The 13,737-nt window shown below is 41.1% G+C and overlaps 1 protein-coding gene across 10 annotated transcripts in view; it reads right to left on the bottom strand.

Moving 5' to 3' along the window:
• The window catches only part of LOC147168835 (uncharacterized), an 82,621-nt gene that overhangs the window by 28,119 nt on the left and 40,765 nt on the right, over positions 1 to 13,737 (bottom strand). For all 10 annotated transcript variants that reach the window (XR_015096055.1, XR_015096051.1, XR_015096054.1 and 7 more), the window contains one exon: positions 11,639 to 11,704. Coding sequence is in view for 5 of the 10 variants with exons in the window: in XM_086085870.1 (XP_085941996.1) it covers positions 11,639 to 11,704 (66 nt within the window). In the remaining 5 variants the exon portion in view is untranslated. The remainder of the gene's footprint in view (positions 1 to 11,638; positions 11,705 to 13,737) is intronic.

Genomic DNA, 13,737 nt, shown 5'->3' with positions numbered 1-13,737 from the left:
CCCGCCGCCCCGCCCACCCGCGTCCCTCCCGTGTCGATTGTTTTGACCTTTGCTCAGAGGAAATAAGGCCGTCTGCGCTTGATGTGACAGGCAGGCGCATCACCTGGATACCAGCAAAAATAAACCAGCGAGGAAGAGAGGGGAACATTTCAGGCTCTCACAGGAGCTTTCAAAATGGAACAAAGGCTTCGCCCCGAGGGGGGAAAAAGTGATCACGCTGGTATGTTTACATTAGCGCGAAGGGAAGCCGTCATTGTCATTGCCAGACATTTTCTTCAGTTTCTGACTGTAGTCTACTAATTCCCTCCATGTCCCGAAAATGTACATGCAAATGAACATATTTAAAGAGTATTATTGAAGTAACTTTTTTAAACACATTGTGAGCGTATTTGAAAAGTGTTAAATGTACCGAAAATAGCGAGTGTCCTAATATCACTGGTGGCCTGTTTGAGGGCACTCACGATGTTTTTTTTTTAAGACAACTACAGCGTTTGCTATTCGTGTCGACATGAACGAACGAGTTCTAAATCGACTCGAATGGGTTTGTCAATGTACTTATGCCGGAAATCGTGCCATACGCCAACAAATGAAAAATCTAATTTGATCAAAATGATAAATGGGCTTACACAGTGCTGTTTAGCATTCCCACAATTATTACACTCCACAATCATAAAATTGGCATAATCGTAAACAAAAATAAAATATTATTAATACTAATTTTGAGTTGTTTTTTATTTTAAAATGACCAATTTAATCAATCTTGTTTGGTCCAAAAGGAACTTGCATAATTATAGTTCTTCAAAGAAATTAATGTTTTCATATTTTTTTTACGTTTAGACATTTTCTTGTTTTGTATCAAAAAACAAAAGATTGTCCTGATCGTGACTGCAATTATTACCAAATAAATCATCATTAATATTTTCTTCATAATCGAGCAGCTCTACTACAACCTAAAGAAATATTTTCCTTTTTAGTTTAAAATAGTTTACTTTGAACACCAGGATCCCTCGCCGTATCCTGGCCAATGGGAGATCCCAGTTTTTTTTGTTTTGTTTTTACATTTGGTCAAATTTGAAATCCATCTGCGTTATGTCTTGCCAGCTCGCTTGTGCTAAGCTAACCTGGGTGAGTTTGTGTTTTCCGGTCCAGGATCCGAGTTTGCAAACTCCTTCCGTTAGTTGCTAGGACAGATTCAGCGAAGTCACAACAAAGGTGTTGATACACTGCCTTGATGGGCTTTATTGACTGATTGCTTCACATTTCAAAAACTCATTAGCCGGCTAATCATTCCTGACAATGCTATGAAAATTCGAGTTCAGCGTTCGTTTTAATCGGTCCAATTCGCATCTCAATTCAATTTGTGTACAGCTCTAAAGACAACGGGTGAAGTGCTTGTATAAACATTTATCCACTTTGGCAATGGTTTATTTGTTGTTTACTTGTAGGCATTGGGGATAAAGGGGCGTATGGGGGTTAGGGGTGCAAGATTTGGGAACACTTCAATGGAACAAGCATGTGGGAGGAATAGTTGTAGGGGGACTTCATCATCACGTCTTCCCGTAAGCTAAAAAAGAAAAAAAAAATCCTGGCCCAGTGTGTACAAGAGCAATAGGACACACGCTTGCTTATTAATACAGAAGAGGGAGGCGCGCTCACCTCGACAAGCGCCAACATGTGAGCGCATTACCTCGCCGGCTGCTATGGCAAAGATGTGAGCGAATTCCTTGCAGCACAAACTCGCAGCTTTTTCCCCCTCTCCAGAACTTTTTGAGGGTGACTCAAGTTTGGGCAAAGGGGAGGGGTGACGGTGCGAGTCTACAAAAGGAGGTTACAACTGCCTGCATGTCTTGTTCATTTTTCAGAAATGAAAAGTTGTGATTAACAAGATGTTTAGCGACAGTTTTGCACCGTATTGGTGAGAAGTAAAACACAGCTATATGTCATCAGCGCAGGAATGCGCATGCATGGCGGTCCTATGGACGTGCGCTAATGTAGAGATGGAATGACAACTGCTCCCTTTATTTGGATTTCTAGCCGAAAAAGGTGTCAATGTGGTTGGGGGCCTTCAACATTTGCAGTAGCACAGTGACTAACGCATCTGCCTCACAGTGCTAAGGTACAGAGTTCGAATCCTTCCCGTGTCGTGTTTGCAGAATACTCCGGCTTACTCCCATGTTCCCAAAACATACACTCTAAAAACAGTTGGGTCGAAAGTAACCTAATTATGGATCAAAAATGGACCGATCCACTTTATGGGTCAAGTTGACCCAACTTTGAGTAAAAAAAAAAAATGGGTCTTTTAGTGTAAAACAACTCATAAATATTGGTTAGATCCTTTACTTGGGTCAAAAAATCGGGTAATTTTGTATAAAACAACCCAGAAAGTTGGGTCAAATTGACCCAAGTAGAGGATCGGTCCATTTTTTACCCATAGTTGGGTTATTTTTTTACCCAACTTTTTTTTAGAGTGTACATGTTAGGTTTACATTTAAAGTGAGATGGCATAGGCTACAGCTCACCCGAGACTCGAATGACAATTGGCGGTGCAGAAAATGGATGAATTGGAAAGTATGGGGGGATTTTAAAGAACTCTTCAAAAAACAATTTTAAGTGAACCAGGAAAATTGCATTAGTCCATTCATGGACCTACACTCTAAAAACAGTTGGGTCAAAAATAACCCAATTATGAGTCAAAAATGGACCAATCCTCTACTTGGGTCATTATGACCCAACTTTCTCGGTTATTATATACAAAATGGCCCATTTTTTTGACCCAAGTAAAGGATCTGACCAATATATATGAGATCTTTTACACTAAAAGACCAATTTCTTGACTCAAAGTTGGGTCAAATTTACCCATAAAGTGGATCGGCCCATTTATTTTTGTATCCATAATTGGGTTACTTTTGACCTAACTGTTAAGAGTGTAACAACTGAGACTGCGACAGGCCTGGACTGGCCATCTGGCAACTGAAACTACTGAGACTGATACTGAGACTGCAAGATTCACAGAAAGGCAGAGATGTCAACAACATTGGAAATGTTTTATGGATAAATAACCAGTTGTGAATTTTGCCTTCTCAGCTCCTTGTTAAAGAACTTTTTCTGAGTCATGTACTGTACATTGTTACATATTATTTATTCAGGACAAATCCCTCATTGTTTTCATGAGGCAACAAAGCACTGGATGCGCTGGGTTTGTCAAGACAAGATGATTAGTCGATTATGCCTCGAGGGCGCTCGCATTTAATTTCCATTCGACTTTACCTACCAAAACACAGCTTCACCTAAACCGAAAGCATATTTGTTTCATCTCAGTTTCCAAAGTCGCCTCGGGCGCTCCTTTTACCCGACGTTTGAAAGACATAGCTCACTCCAAGCAGTCCGGCGCAACAAGGTAATTTGTCAGTGGGTGAACTTCAAAAAGCTGAAATCTGTAATGACTTGAAGCCCCCGAGCTCTGTGGAGCTCTTGCGCTCGTTGCATGTGGTCGCCCTTGATTGGAGACCTGCGCTTAAGTTGATTAGATGAAGGTTCATGCTTGCTTTTACGCACACAAAATTGCTATTTAGTCAATTAGTTAAAAGAAGACAGATAATATTATATGGAAAATATCAAGCATAGGCATATAAAATGCCTTTGTTGTATACCTTTTGAAGGATTAATGAGAAAGAAAAAAAAAGCGAAGAATAAGTTTGAAGTGCTTCTATGAATTTAAATACCTGACTGTGCTTACTCGCTAATTGGCTCTCTGTCACCATGATATTAATTGTAAAAAAAATTACCAGAAAGGAGCGCATGGAGGAGGGATGTCGTATAAATAGACATGCAAAACAAGTCCTCTGTATTTCTTGACCGACTACAGCATCACCAAGCTTTTGCTTGGTTTACAGCCTCGTTGGTTGCCTCAGCTACTCCTGCTTTGACCCTTAAATATTTTACTCCAAACATTAGCATTTGTTACATTGAAGACAATGTCCTCATCTTCCAAACTCCATGACTTGCATGCAGTTTTTACAAAAATCATTTAAAAAAAAAATACTGCATTTGTCCTTGTGTCATACCCAAGCGACACACCAAATCTCATCCAAATAAAACTATAAACAAGAATTCAGGGTGGAGAACAGACCTCATTAAAAACTGTTGATGCCTTTTTTGTGTGAAAGTAAAGCTGTATTTCTAAAATGTGCTTATTAAAATATGACTTTCTTCTTTTGTTAAATTTTTTTACTATAATATATTGCAACATTATCTTGGCGAAGTCTGACTTTTTATCTTTTTTGTAAATATTTTTTCTTGGAAATATGAAATATTTATTCTCATAACATTACAGGTTTTTCTTTGAAAAATATGAATTAGTTATTGTAACGATAAGACTTCTCAAAATTAGGCAATTTTTTAATCCCTGTGCACACACTGGTAATTGTGTTAGGATTATGAGTGGGTCCCTGGAAATATTTCCCTGAACCCAAGATGTAGGCAAAAACGAGCTTTATCAAAGCAACTGCACCCCCCCCCCTTCCCCAGTGGGTGGAGATACCAGCCAACCTTCACTTTGTACATCTGGAGTGGCACATTTTTCCTCTCTTTTCCCAAATAACATCTGCTGCTAAAAAGCCAGACAGGTAGTTAGAGTCTATTGGTCATGGATGGATTTTCTCTTCTCTTTTTCTCTCTTGCGCTCTTACCCCCTACCCCCCCTACCCCCCACCCCCCATTCTAAAAAGCCCCGGGCTAGTATTTCACTGATTACAGAGTCCCTCCATTTGAATGGTCGTTTGTGTATTGTCAGAACAAAGGGGGCGAGCGGCCTCTGAAGAGGTGCTAGACAGGGGAATGGATTGGGCTCGGCGATTAGGATGAGTGGAAGTGCAGGTTCGGGCTAGCTTACGCCAGAAGAGGCGGCTCAAGGAGGGGACTCCACTCCAACCACTCTGGAATATTTTCTTGACCCAAAAGGTCCAATGGCAACGTGGCGCATCAAGTGCTTCTCCTGACCATTAATGTTATTCTGCACTTTGGCCATTCCTTTCTCATTCTCAAGCTACAAAGCCCTGGTTGAGAGGCAAGATTCAGGTCTCATCATCCCTCGGGTCCTCCATAATTTCGTATATTAAATCTAATCACCCTGTAAAAAAAAAAATCTAAAATAGCTACTTTTGGGGGGTCCGATCTTGGAATCAATTGTATTTTGAGACATGAAAGCCTCAGGATTTATTCTCAAGACCAAAACTGCAGGGATCAACCCGTTCATCTTAGAAAGAACATATACAGAGTGTCCCAAAAAATGACCCTTACCTAATTTTGACCGTCATAACAAATCAGGGAGGACACATTTCCACTCTCTGTGGATTTAGAATGCTAAGGTTAAAATAAAGCCAACTACTAAGCAACACACAAATCTTAAATGTGTGTGCTGAATACTCAAATAAAAGACGATCTGTTTCATGGTCTTGACTTTGTCTCAACCTGGGGCTAAAGCCAAACTGTGGCAGGGTTTTTACTGGATTTGCCACAGTTTGGCTTTAGGCCCTGATGCTAGCTATCTATCTAGCTAGCTAGCTTCCCTAGGAGGTAAACGAGCACCATGGGAGCTAGTTAGGGAACTAGCTAGCTCGCACCTGAAAGTAAAAACCCTGCCACAGTTTGTTTGGCTTTAGCCCATGATGCTAGCTAGCTCCTTAGCTAGCTCCCATGGTGCTCGTTTACCTGCTAGGGAGGGAGGGAGGGAGGGAGGGAGGGAGGGAGAGAGAGAGAGAGAGAGAGAGAGAGAGAGAGAGAGAGAGAGAGAGGAGAGAGAGAGAGAGAGAGAGAGAGAGAGAGAGAGAGAGAGAGAGAGAGAGAGAGAGAGAGAGAGAGAGAGAGAGAGAGAGAGAGAGAGAGAGAGGGAGGGAGGGAGGGAGGGAGGGAGGGAGGGAGGGAGAGGGAGAGAGAGAGAGAGAGAGAGCAAGCAAGCATCAGGGCCTAAAGCCAAACTGTGAGGGTTTTACTTTCTGGACCTGGATTTGCTATCTCTGCTACTTAACCCCCTCAAAGTTTCAGTCTTGACTTGTTCTTAGGTCAAGTCTCAATTTTAACTTGGTCTTAAAGCCTCAAAGTATTGGTCTTGACTTGGTCTCAACTCCCCAAAATCTGGACATCTTGGTCTTCACTCAACCCTCAGTGTTGGTCTTGACTCAGTCCGTATTCCTGCAAGTCTTGGTCTTGATTGTATACAATAATACAGAGGTTCCCAAATTAGCTTGAATTTTTTTTTAATAATAATAATATTAATAATAAATAACGGAAACTTTTCTCCAAAGAAGCTGCGCTAATAAAAGCCATGCTACCCGTGATAGCATCACAGGTTGAAAGCAATCCCATCCTTTACCTAAACAAGGCAACAACAACAGGCCCAGATGCACCTGATGACACGCCACTCAGACTCACAATAAGCAGATAAACATTAGCGTGACAGGCTCGGTCTTTGAACACTCACTTAGTACTTCTCACCCCCAACATGAAGGTGGCGACTCACAATCAAAGTCCTCATCAAATTACGAGGGTGTGTTAGGGGTCACGCGCTCGGTGGGCTTCCACATCCTTTTGATTGCGAAGCATCACCTTTTCAAAGCTGTTTTCCAGCCCGTTTTTAATTGACTCTGGGCCTTTGTGCCGTTAATGAGGCTTGTAAATTGCCATCCATCAAGCCATTGAGAAGGAATCCAGCGGGGCACCGAGGTGTTGTCTTTAGTGTTTGTCAAATAATCGCACGTTTTGTGAAAGCCGGGCCAATGTTGCTTTGCCAGCTTGTTTGGTCTCACAACAATTTTATGCCGTGTCGCAAACAAAGCGGCAGCCCGTCATTTGCCAATACCCCGCAGAAAACAATTACGGGGCTTTCTCAATTCAGACACTTGCGGCATTTTTACTTCTCCAAAAACAGTGGTGGTAAATACAAAGTACAATACATTGTCACTTTTACTTTTGTACTGAAATACATTTTAGACTAGTCAGTCCTTTTTTAGTTAGGCTTTTTTATCATCTGTTTTCAAACAGAGTGCATTTTATTTTATTTTTTAACTTTCGCCAAACATCTACCCGGACCTGTTATGTCATCGTAATATCGTTTCACGATCGTCTGAGAACAAGACACGAGATGTTTGCTCGTCCAAGGGTGGTGACATTTACAGTATCTGTCAGTATCAGTACTAGGCGCCAAAAATTATCTGAGGGACAATTGTTGCGCCGTGACACATTTTGGCCGTGTCTTTGAATTAGGCAATGGCTAAACAATCCCAGCGAGTGAGAAGAGTTTAGCGTGGATGTTTGAAGTGAAACTTTACGGTTTTGGACAACGCTCAATTCCACTTGAACGCAACTTAGCAGGGATGATTGTTATTTTTGAACAGGCGACTGAAGTTAGCACAAAATTTTCGCAATGTAATGAAACGACTCAGAGGCAAGAAATGCAAAAGTTGATGCAGAGTTATGTCATAGGTGATACGGTGTGAATCTTTCTTGTAACTAACTGGCTCCAAGTCAGCCCTTAGGACTACGGGTGCAGCTATTAACCGGTTTTTTTTACGATTAATCGTGGTTTTTAAACATTAGGATTATATAACCGCAGCCATTCAACAACACCGGTTATTTACGCTCACAACAGTCCGTCAGTTTAAACTTTTCCACATAGCCCATTTAGCGGACGCACAACAACACAGGGCTCATCCATAGGCCGAGACTTTTCAAGCTGCGGGGACGCCATCTTGGGACTCCCAAGAAACGTATCTTGGCATACGCATTTGGCTGCAAAATGTCTACATGTGTAGCGGTAAACTGCACAAATAGTCAGCTTAAAGGCTGTGGACGAACATTTCACCTGTAAGTGTGATTGAAATGGAAAGAAATTGATACATACCTAATATGTTGTTTCACTGTTAAGTGTATTATTTATGGCTGTTTCAAATGGCAGGTACTTTATATTTTATTATTCAGTTATTTATTTTCACTTTGTTAAAACAAACCTCTTAAAGCTAATTTGAGCTTTTCAAGTTCTGAAACTATATTTTTTTTACATATTTGTGTGCTGTATTTGTTTTAAAAGGCAGCAACTTATTTATTTTCAGTTATTTATTGTTTAATTTAAATTTTCAAAGAATGCTTATGTAATTTTTTTAAGTGTCTATAAGAATAACAATAAAACCGCGTTTTTTTTCTCAGACTATAATTGTACACCAAGATCTGAAACCGTTGCACCTCTACTTAAGGACATTCGAAAACTCACAATTGCATTTCTGAATAGCGATGTGTGGCGATCATCTTTGTTTCTGGTATTTCAAATATGTTGAAGAGCCGAATATATCAGTTCTCTCCCGCCACAAATAAGAAACCTGAGACACAAAATAAAATGAAATGACTCAACAGGCCCAGGTTTCACAGTTAATGCTAACCATGGTACATTTCTACAAACAGGACCTGTGCTACGACCCACACTGGTAAAAACACTGAACTCCTACAGCAGGCGTTTGCACCAAGCCAAGGAAATTATACCGGAGTGTTGAATTGGAACTCTATCAACAAAACTCGATTTAGTGTATGCTTCGTATAGTACCGACTCAAGTTCGTTAAACAACAATAATAAAGTAAACTATGTGCAAAAACAGCTCTCGGCCATGTTGGATCAGTGCCGATTTTTACATAAACCAGCGGCTGAAGTCAATGTAAACCTGTTGTGCATGTGCGGCGGTGCTTATGATGATTTGTACAAGAGCGAAGCTTTTAATTTTCACCTTTCACTCCCCCCTCAGCAAGCCCCCCACACCCTTCAAGGGCGAAACCTAAATGGGCCTTAATGACTCCATGCAAACAACGTGTGACGGAGGACAAATTACTGAAACACAGTCCCCCCCCCAAAACCCTTCTCTTTCAGGTAATACTTGAAAGGTCGCCGAGGTAGCTGGAGAGCGGCGCCCCCCCTCTGGCTCCTCTCTCTGGCACCCTTGAGGTGTCGCGACCTCGCCGCTGTTGCTCAGTAGCCCACAGGAGCGCATGGCCGATGGTGTGAAAAGGGAAGTCAGGGCGGGAGCTGGAGTTGAGATTGTGGTTGGGGGGGGGGGGGGGGGGGGGGGAAGCTGGACTAATGGGGTGAGGCTGATTCCGGCGAGATCAGAGGAAGAAGGCCGTCCCGTGTGGGGCTTCACACGTCGGTGGCTTTTCCTTAAAGGTTTCTGGGTGGCTCGTCCGAGTCGCCTCACCTTGGGACTTGAATGGGACTGCCCCCCTCCACCCCACTCCCTTCCCTCTTCCCTCGCCGCCCCTCCCTTCCTTTCAGTCAATATGTCCATGTCAGAGATGAAAGTGCAAAGTGGGAGGGACGCGGAGGGGGTCCTGACACTAATGTACTACATTGGGCTTCACTTACTGATCTGCCAAGTTCTTTTGTCAGGCCTTAAATGCCTCCTCTGGGCCCTTTGAACCCACCGAGCGCTCCAAGCCGCCCGCAAAACCCGCCAGCCCTCGGACGCCTCCTCCCCGAGCTTCCATGAGACGTCCCAGCCGCCATTCCCACAGTCTCCGTCGCCGTGGACAGACACGCACTGCTGCACGAGCGAGGTTCAAATTCAAATGCTTGAAAGGCAATAAAATACCAGACCTGGCATCCCCTAACCCAGGCCCGTTTTGTTTCCACCCAAAACTACAAGTGTGGATGTCACACAAAGTCTGATGTGTGAAAGCACCTTCGTTAACAAAGGTTTCAAAAGTACTCGCCATCTGTAGTACAGATACTGTATTTGCGTAAGAAAAAAAGTACTAATTCAGCTCGTATAATAAAGCTCTTGATTTTTAATAAATTACTTAACACTCATATGAACTCATTTGCTCCCAAAAACGTATAAATACATTCTATTTTAAATATTACCATGCTCCCAAAGACGTATTTATACGTTTTTATGCTAGAGCATACAAAAGGCTTTGATGCAGTCTCTGAACTGAAAAGAATGCATGAAGCACGCTAACTCCCAAATAGCTGCTAAAAAAACGGCTATTAGGTTAGCCATTGAGCTAACCTGCTAGCCCGCAAGCTAACGGTTAGCTCGCAAAGTCAACAGCCACTGACTCACAGCAGACTGAGGAGCAAAAATAACAGTTTTTAACATATCGGCCATCAAAACAAAAAAAGAGGCCGATGCCGATATTCATAAAATGCTGAATATCGGCGCCGATTTTCGGCCAGGCCGATTATCGGTCTATCCCTCTAATAAATCCATGTCTTTAAAGCAAAAGAACACAATATTCGGTGGGCCTTGCAAAATCAGTCAGAATCTAGTAAAACAGCTGGGAGCGAAGGTGGTTGCTTCAGTGAAAATGGCTGGGAGTGAATGATTTAACTGTAAATTGTTGTGATTTCGGAATATATGTCATTAGGCTAATTGTATATTGCCTAGGTCATTTTTTTAACTTTATCAAGAAAAAAACATAAATTTAACATAGTCCAGTTTCATTGATTTAATTCAAACACATTGGTGTTTTTAAAATTGATATTGTGACAGTAGGTAAAAAAATTAATAAAATGATATAGGCAATTAGTTAGGCTTACATGTCGGCTGCATATTAACGACTGTATGCAAAGCACTTTGTGAGTCCTCTCTGTGAAAAGTGTCATAGAAATAAAATGTACTTCACCGACGTAGAGGAGTTGAATCAAGGCTTTTACTCAGCCTTAAATAAAAGTCAGATAAGATTAAGTTTGTGTTATTTTTATCACACATTTTACAGTCACAAAGTGCTGCACTTTAAGTCGAAAACCCAACCCAATATTTTCAAGTTGATACGAACTGGGAAAATAAAATCACATCACATGTTCCATGTTGGATTTTTTTAAACCAAGAAGCTCAACTTGTATCAAAACAATAGCTTTGTCCAAATTCATAGGCTGCATCCTCCAACGGCCAAATTTGCCATCCACATGAACTAACTCCTGACTAAATTCACACGGCCTTCGAACCCAGCCTCCAAATCTGGCCTTCGTTTCTGGCCTTCCGCCTCAATCAATCAATCAATCAATCAATCATCTCAACTGCGGCTGACTTAACCTCTCTCTATTTACGTCCTCTATATGTCGGATTGACATCTGCAGAGACTGAAAAAAAAAATCCTACCAGTCTATTTGGGGCGTAGAATTACAAGATGTCAGTTTTCAAAGTACAAATAATGACTACAGGTAGCTGGAAAATCGACTTAGCACTGTTCAATAGCATCCCAGGTAAACCAAAACCTTTAGCTTTCTTAATTGTTTTTCTCCACTCTTGTGGGCTAATCTCAGCGAGGTAACCTTATCCCAACTCTTGAATCGCTTGCCCCCCTTCCTCCAGTTTCCAGACATCATTTCTCCCCTTTCTTAAGTGTCCTACATACGCTCCAGCATCAACTTCCTGGACTGGAGAATGTTATATCATACAATTTGGATCTTAGTTTGCTAATAATAGCACACACCAATGAGTGACAGTCTGGCATGGAAGTATCACAAAATTTCTATTCAGGTCAAACACAATCTATTTGGGATGCTGGTTGACCTCCAATTTGTTCGTACTTAGCAGCCATTTTCCCCATTGGAAAAAAACAGATTGTCATTTCCAAGGGCAATTGTTTAGTAGCTTACCTGAGTTGATTATTTCTCAGGGACCATGTAGAGTAGCTTTTATGCTGGTTTCCTTCTGCAGTCAAACTGGCATGGAAGAAAAGAAAATAGAGAGAAGGAAAATAAGAGGTGACACTGCAAAAACTGGGCTTTAATTATTCAATTAAATGACACAAAATTTTAGCAACATTATTTGCCAATAGAACAGGAGAACAGACTCATCTACAGTGCATTAGTCATGCATATACTTGACATAAAGTCTATACACCGCTGTTTAAATGCAAGGTGTTTATATTACAAAAAAAACAAGACAAATCTTTTTTTTTAACTATTAATGTGATTTACTTGTACAACACATTTAATATTTTATCCGTCTTTGAAAGATGAAAAAAATATTCAACTGTTTTCAAAAGTGTGCACACCCTCTTATAACTGGGGATGCGGCTGTTCAGAACTAACCAATCACATTTAAAGCCACGGGCATCAATTTGTACATTCTCATGAACACGAGCTGTGACTGCAAGGGAATGCATTTGCCTTGATTCATGTCCCAAAATTGTGCTTTCATTTTGTGTGGGTCTTCTAGCTTGCCTTAGTTGTTGTAAATAAACCAAAATGTGAGTTTCCCCCCCCCCCTTTATTATTATTATTATTTTTAATAGACCTTACCTTGATTTAGGGTCCCTTAACTGTCACAAAATGTTTCAAATTTGTCTCATCAATCAACTTTGCATACAACAAATGAATGGCTGTTGGCATGTTTGTAGCCTTAACCACATGCAAGTCGACATTTGCCCTGCAGGCACTATCAAATTGCACTAATTGTTTAGAAAAAAAAATCACACACAAAAACGTCATTTGTGACGTGTTGATTTTATGTAAAGCTGCCTCGCTGGTTGTGTCTTTCTTGGAACGCTGCTTTAAAATGAACACATTGGGAAGTGATGTATGTAATCATTTGGGATGATTTTGAATATGAATGGGGCAGGAATGCTGAGGATCCACTTTTAATGGCACAATAAAGGCAGAGCACCACAAAGCTTCTTTTTTTTCTCCCCTTCTTCTTTTAATGGCAGCATGGGGATGTGCTGCGGGCTCACTTTTGGCGCTGCCAGCTCTGAAGCGCTTGTAAACACATTCACACCTCGCGTCCATTTAAATGTCGGATAAGTTATAGCACGTTATTGAAATAAAGAAGGTGGGAGGGGAGGCGGGCTGCATTTGAATGCCGTCTGGCGAAGGTGCGCGCCAATCCACAAAGCGGCCAGCTTCTCAAAAAGCACAAATCACAAGCAGACGACACGACAGTTTCGTTTCTGTCAGGCGCGGGGGAGCAACGCAATCGCCACTCCATAAGCAGAAGATCATTGCGCAACGGGATAGTAACGCTCATGAGGAAAAAGAAAAAAAAAGTACCGATAAAAAAAATATAGGCCTATATGAATTTGCGTTTTCATGTAACGCACGTGAACATATTTACCTACTAAAATAAAATTATAGGGAGGAAAGTACAATATGAGACAAATTGAAAACAAAATACTTACTAAAAATATATATTTTAAAAAGGAACAAATATAGGCTATATTTATTAAATAAAACATTTTGTATATTTTTCATTTCCTTTTAAAATATAACTGAAAATCATGTACAACGTTTAAGATAGATTTTTTTTTTTAACAAAAACGCATTGAAAAAAAATTTACAATGACCACAGGCTCTCAATTTTGAAAGCTGAAAAACATATACAAATCACAATATAAAATATTTCCTTAATATAATTACATTTTTTAATAACCGAATTTGTTCGCGATTTCACAGAATTTAACACAAATGCATGATGTTGAATGTAAAAAAATATATACAATTATAATCCTACCTATATTTATTTGTAATGGCATTTAAATGAATCCCTGCACGGGCTGTCGGGGTGAGGAGGTGGGGTGAAAAGTGAGAGAGGGGTTGCGATGGAGGGTTGTGGTGGTGGTGGGGGGTTAACTGCTTGCGAGGGGAAGCCCGTGCATGCTGATGGTCCGTGGGATTACCCTATCAGGTGCAAACCACTGACATGTTTCCACCCACCAGCGAGCAAAAAGCCTCCCAGTGGCCCAACGTGCAGCCGC

This window comes from Leptonotus elevatus, chromosome 9 (genome assembly GCF_054856555.1).
Source record: "Leptonotus elevatus isolate MCC_2025b chromosome 9, RoL_Lele_1.0, whole genome shotgun sequence".
NCBI classification, from domain to species: domain Eukaryota; kingdom Metazoa; phylum Chordata; class Actinopteri; order Syngnathiformes; family Syngnathidae; genus Leptonotus; species Leptonotus elevatus.
The sequence above is the reverse complement of the archived record's forward strand: the minus strand, read 5'-3'. Positions and strand labels throughout refer to the sequence as shown.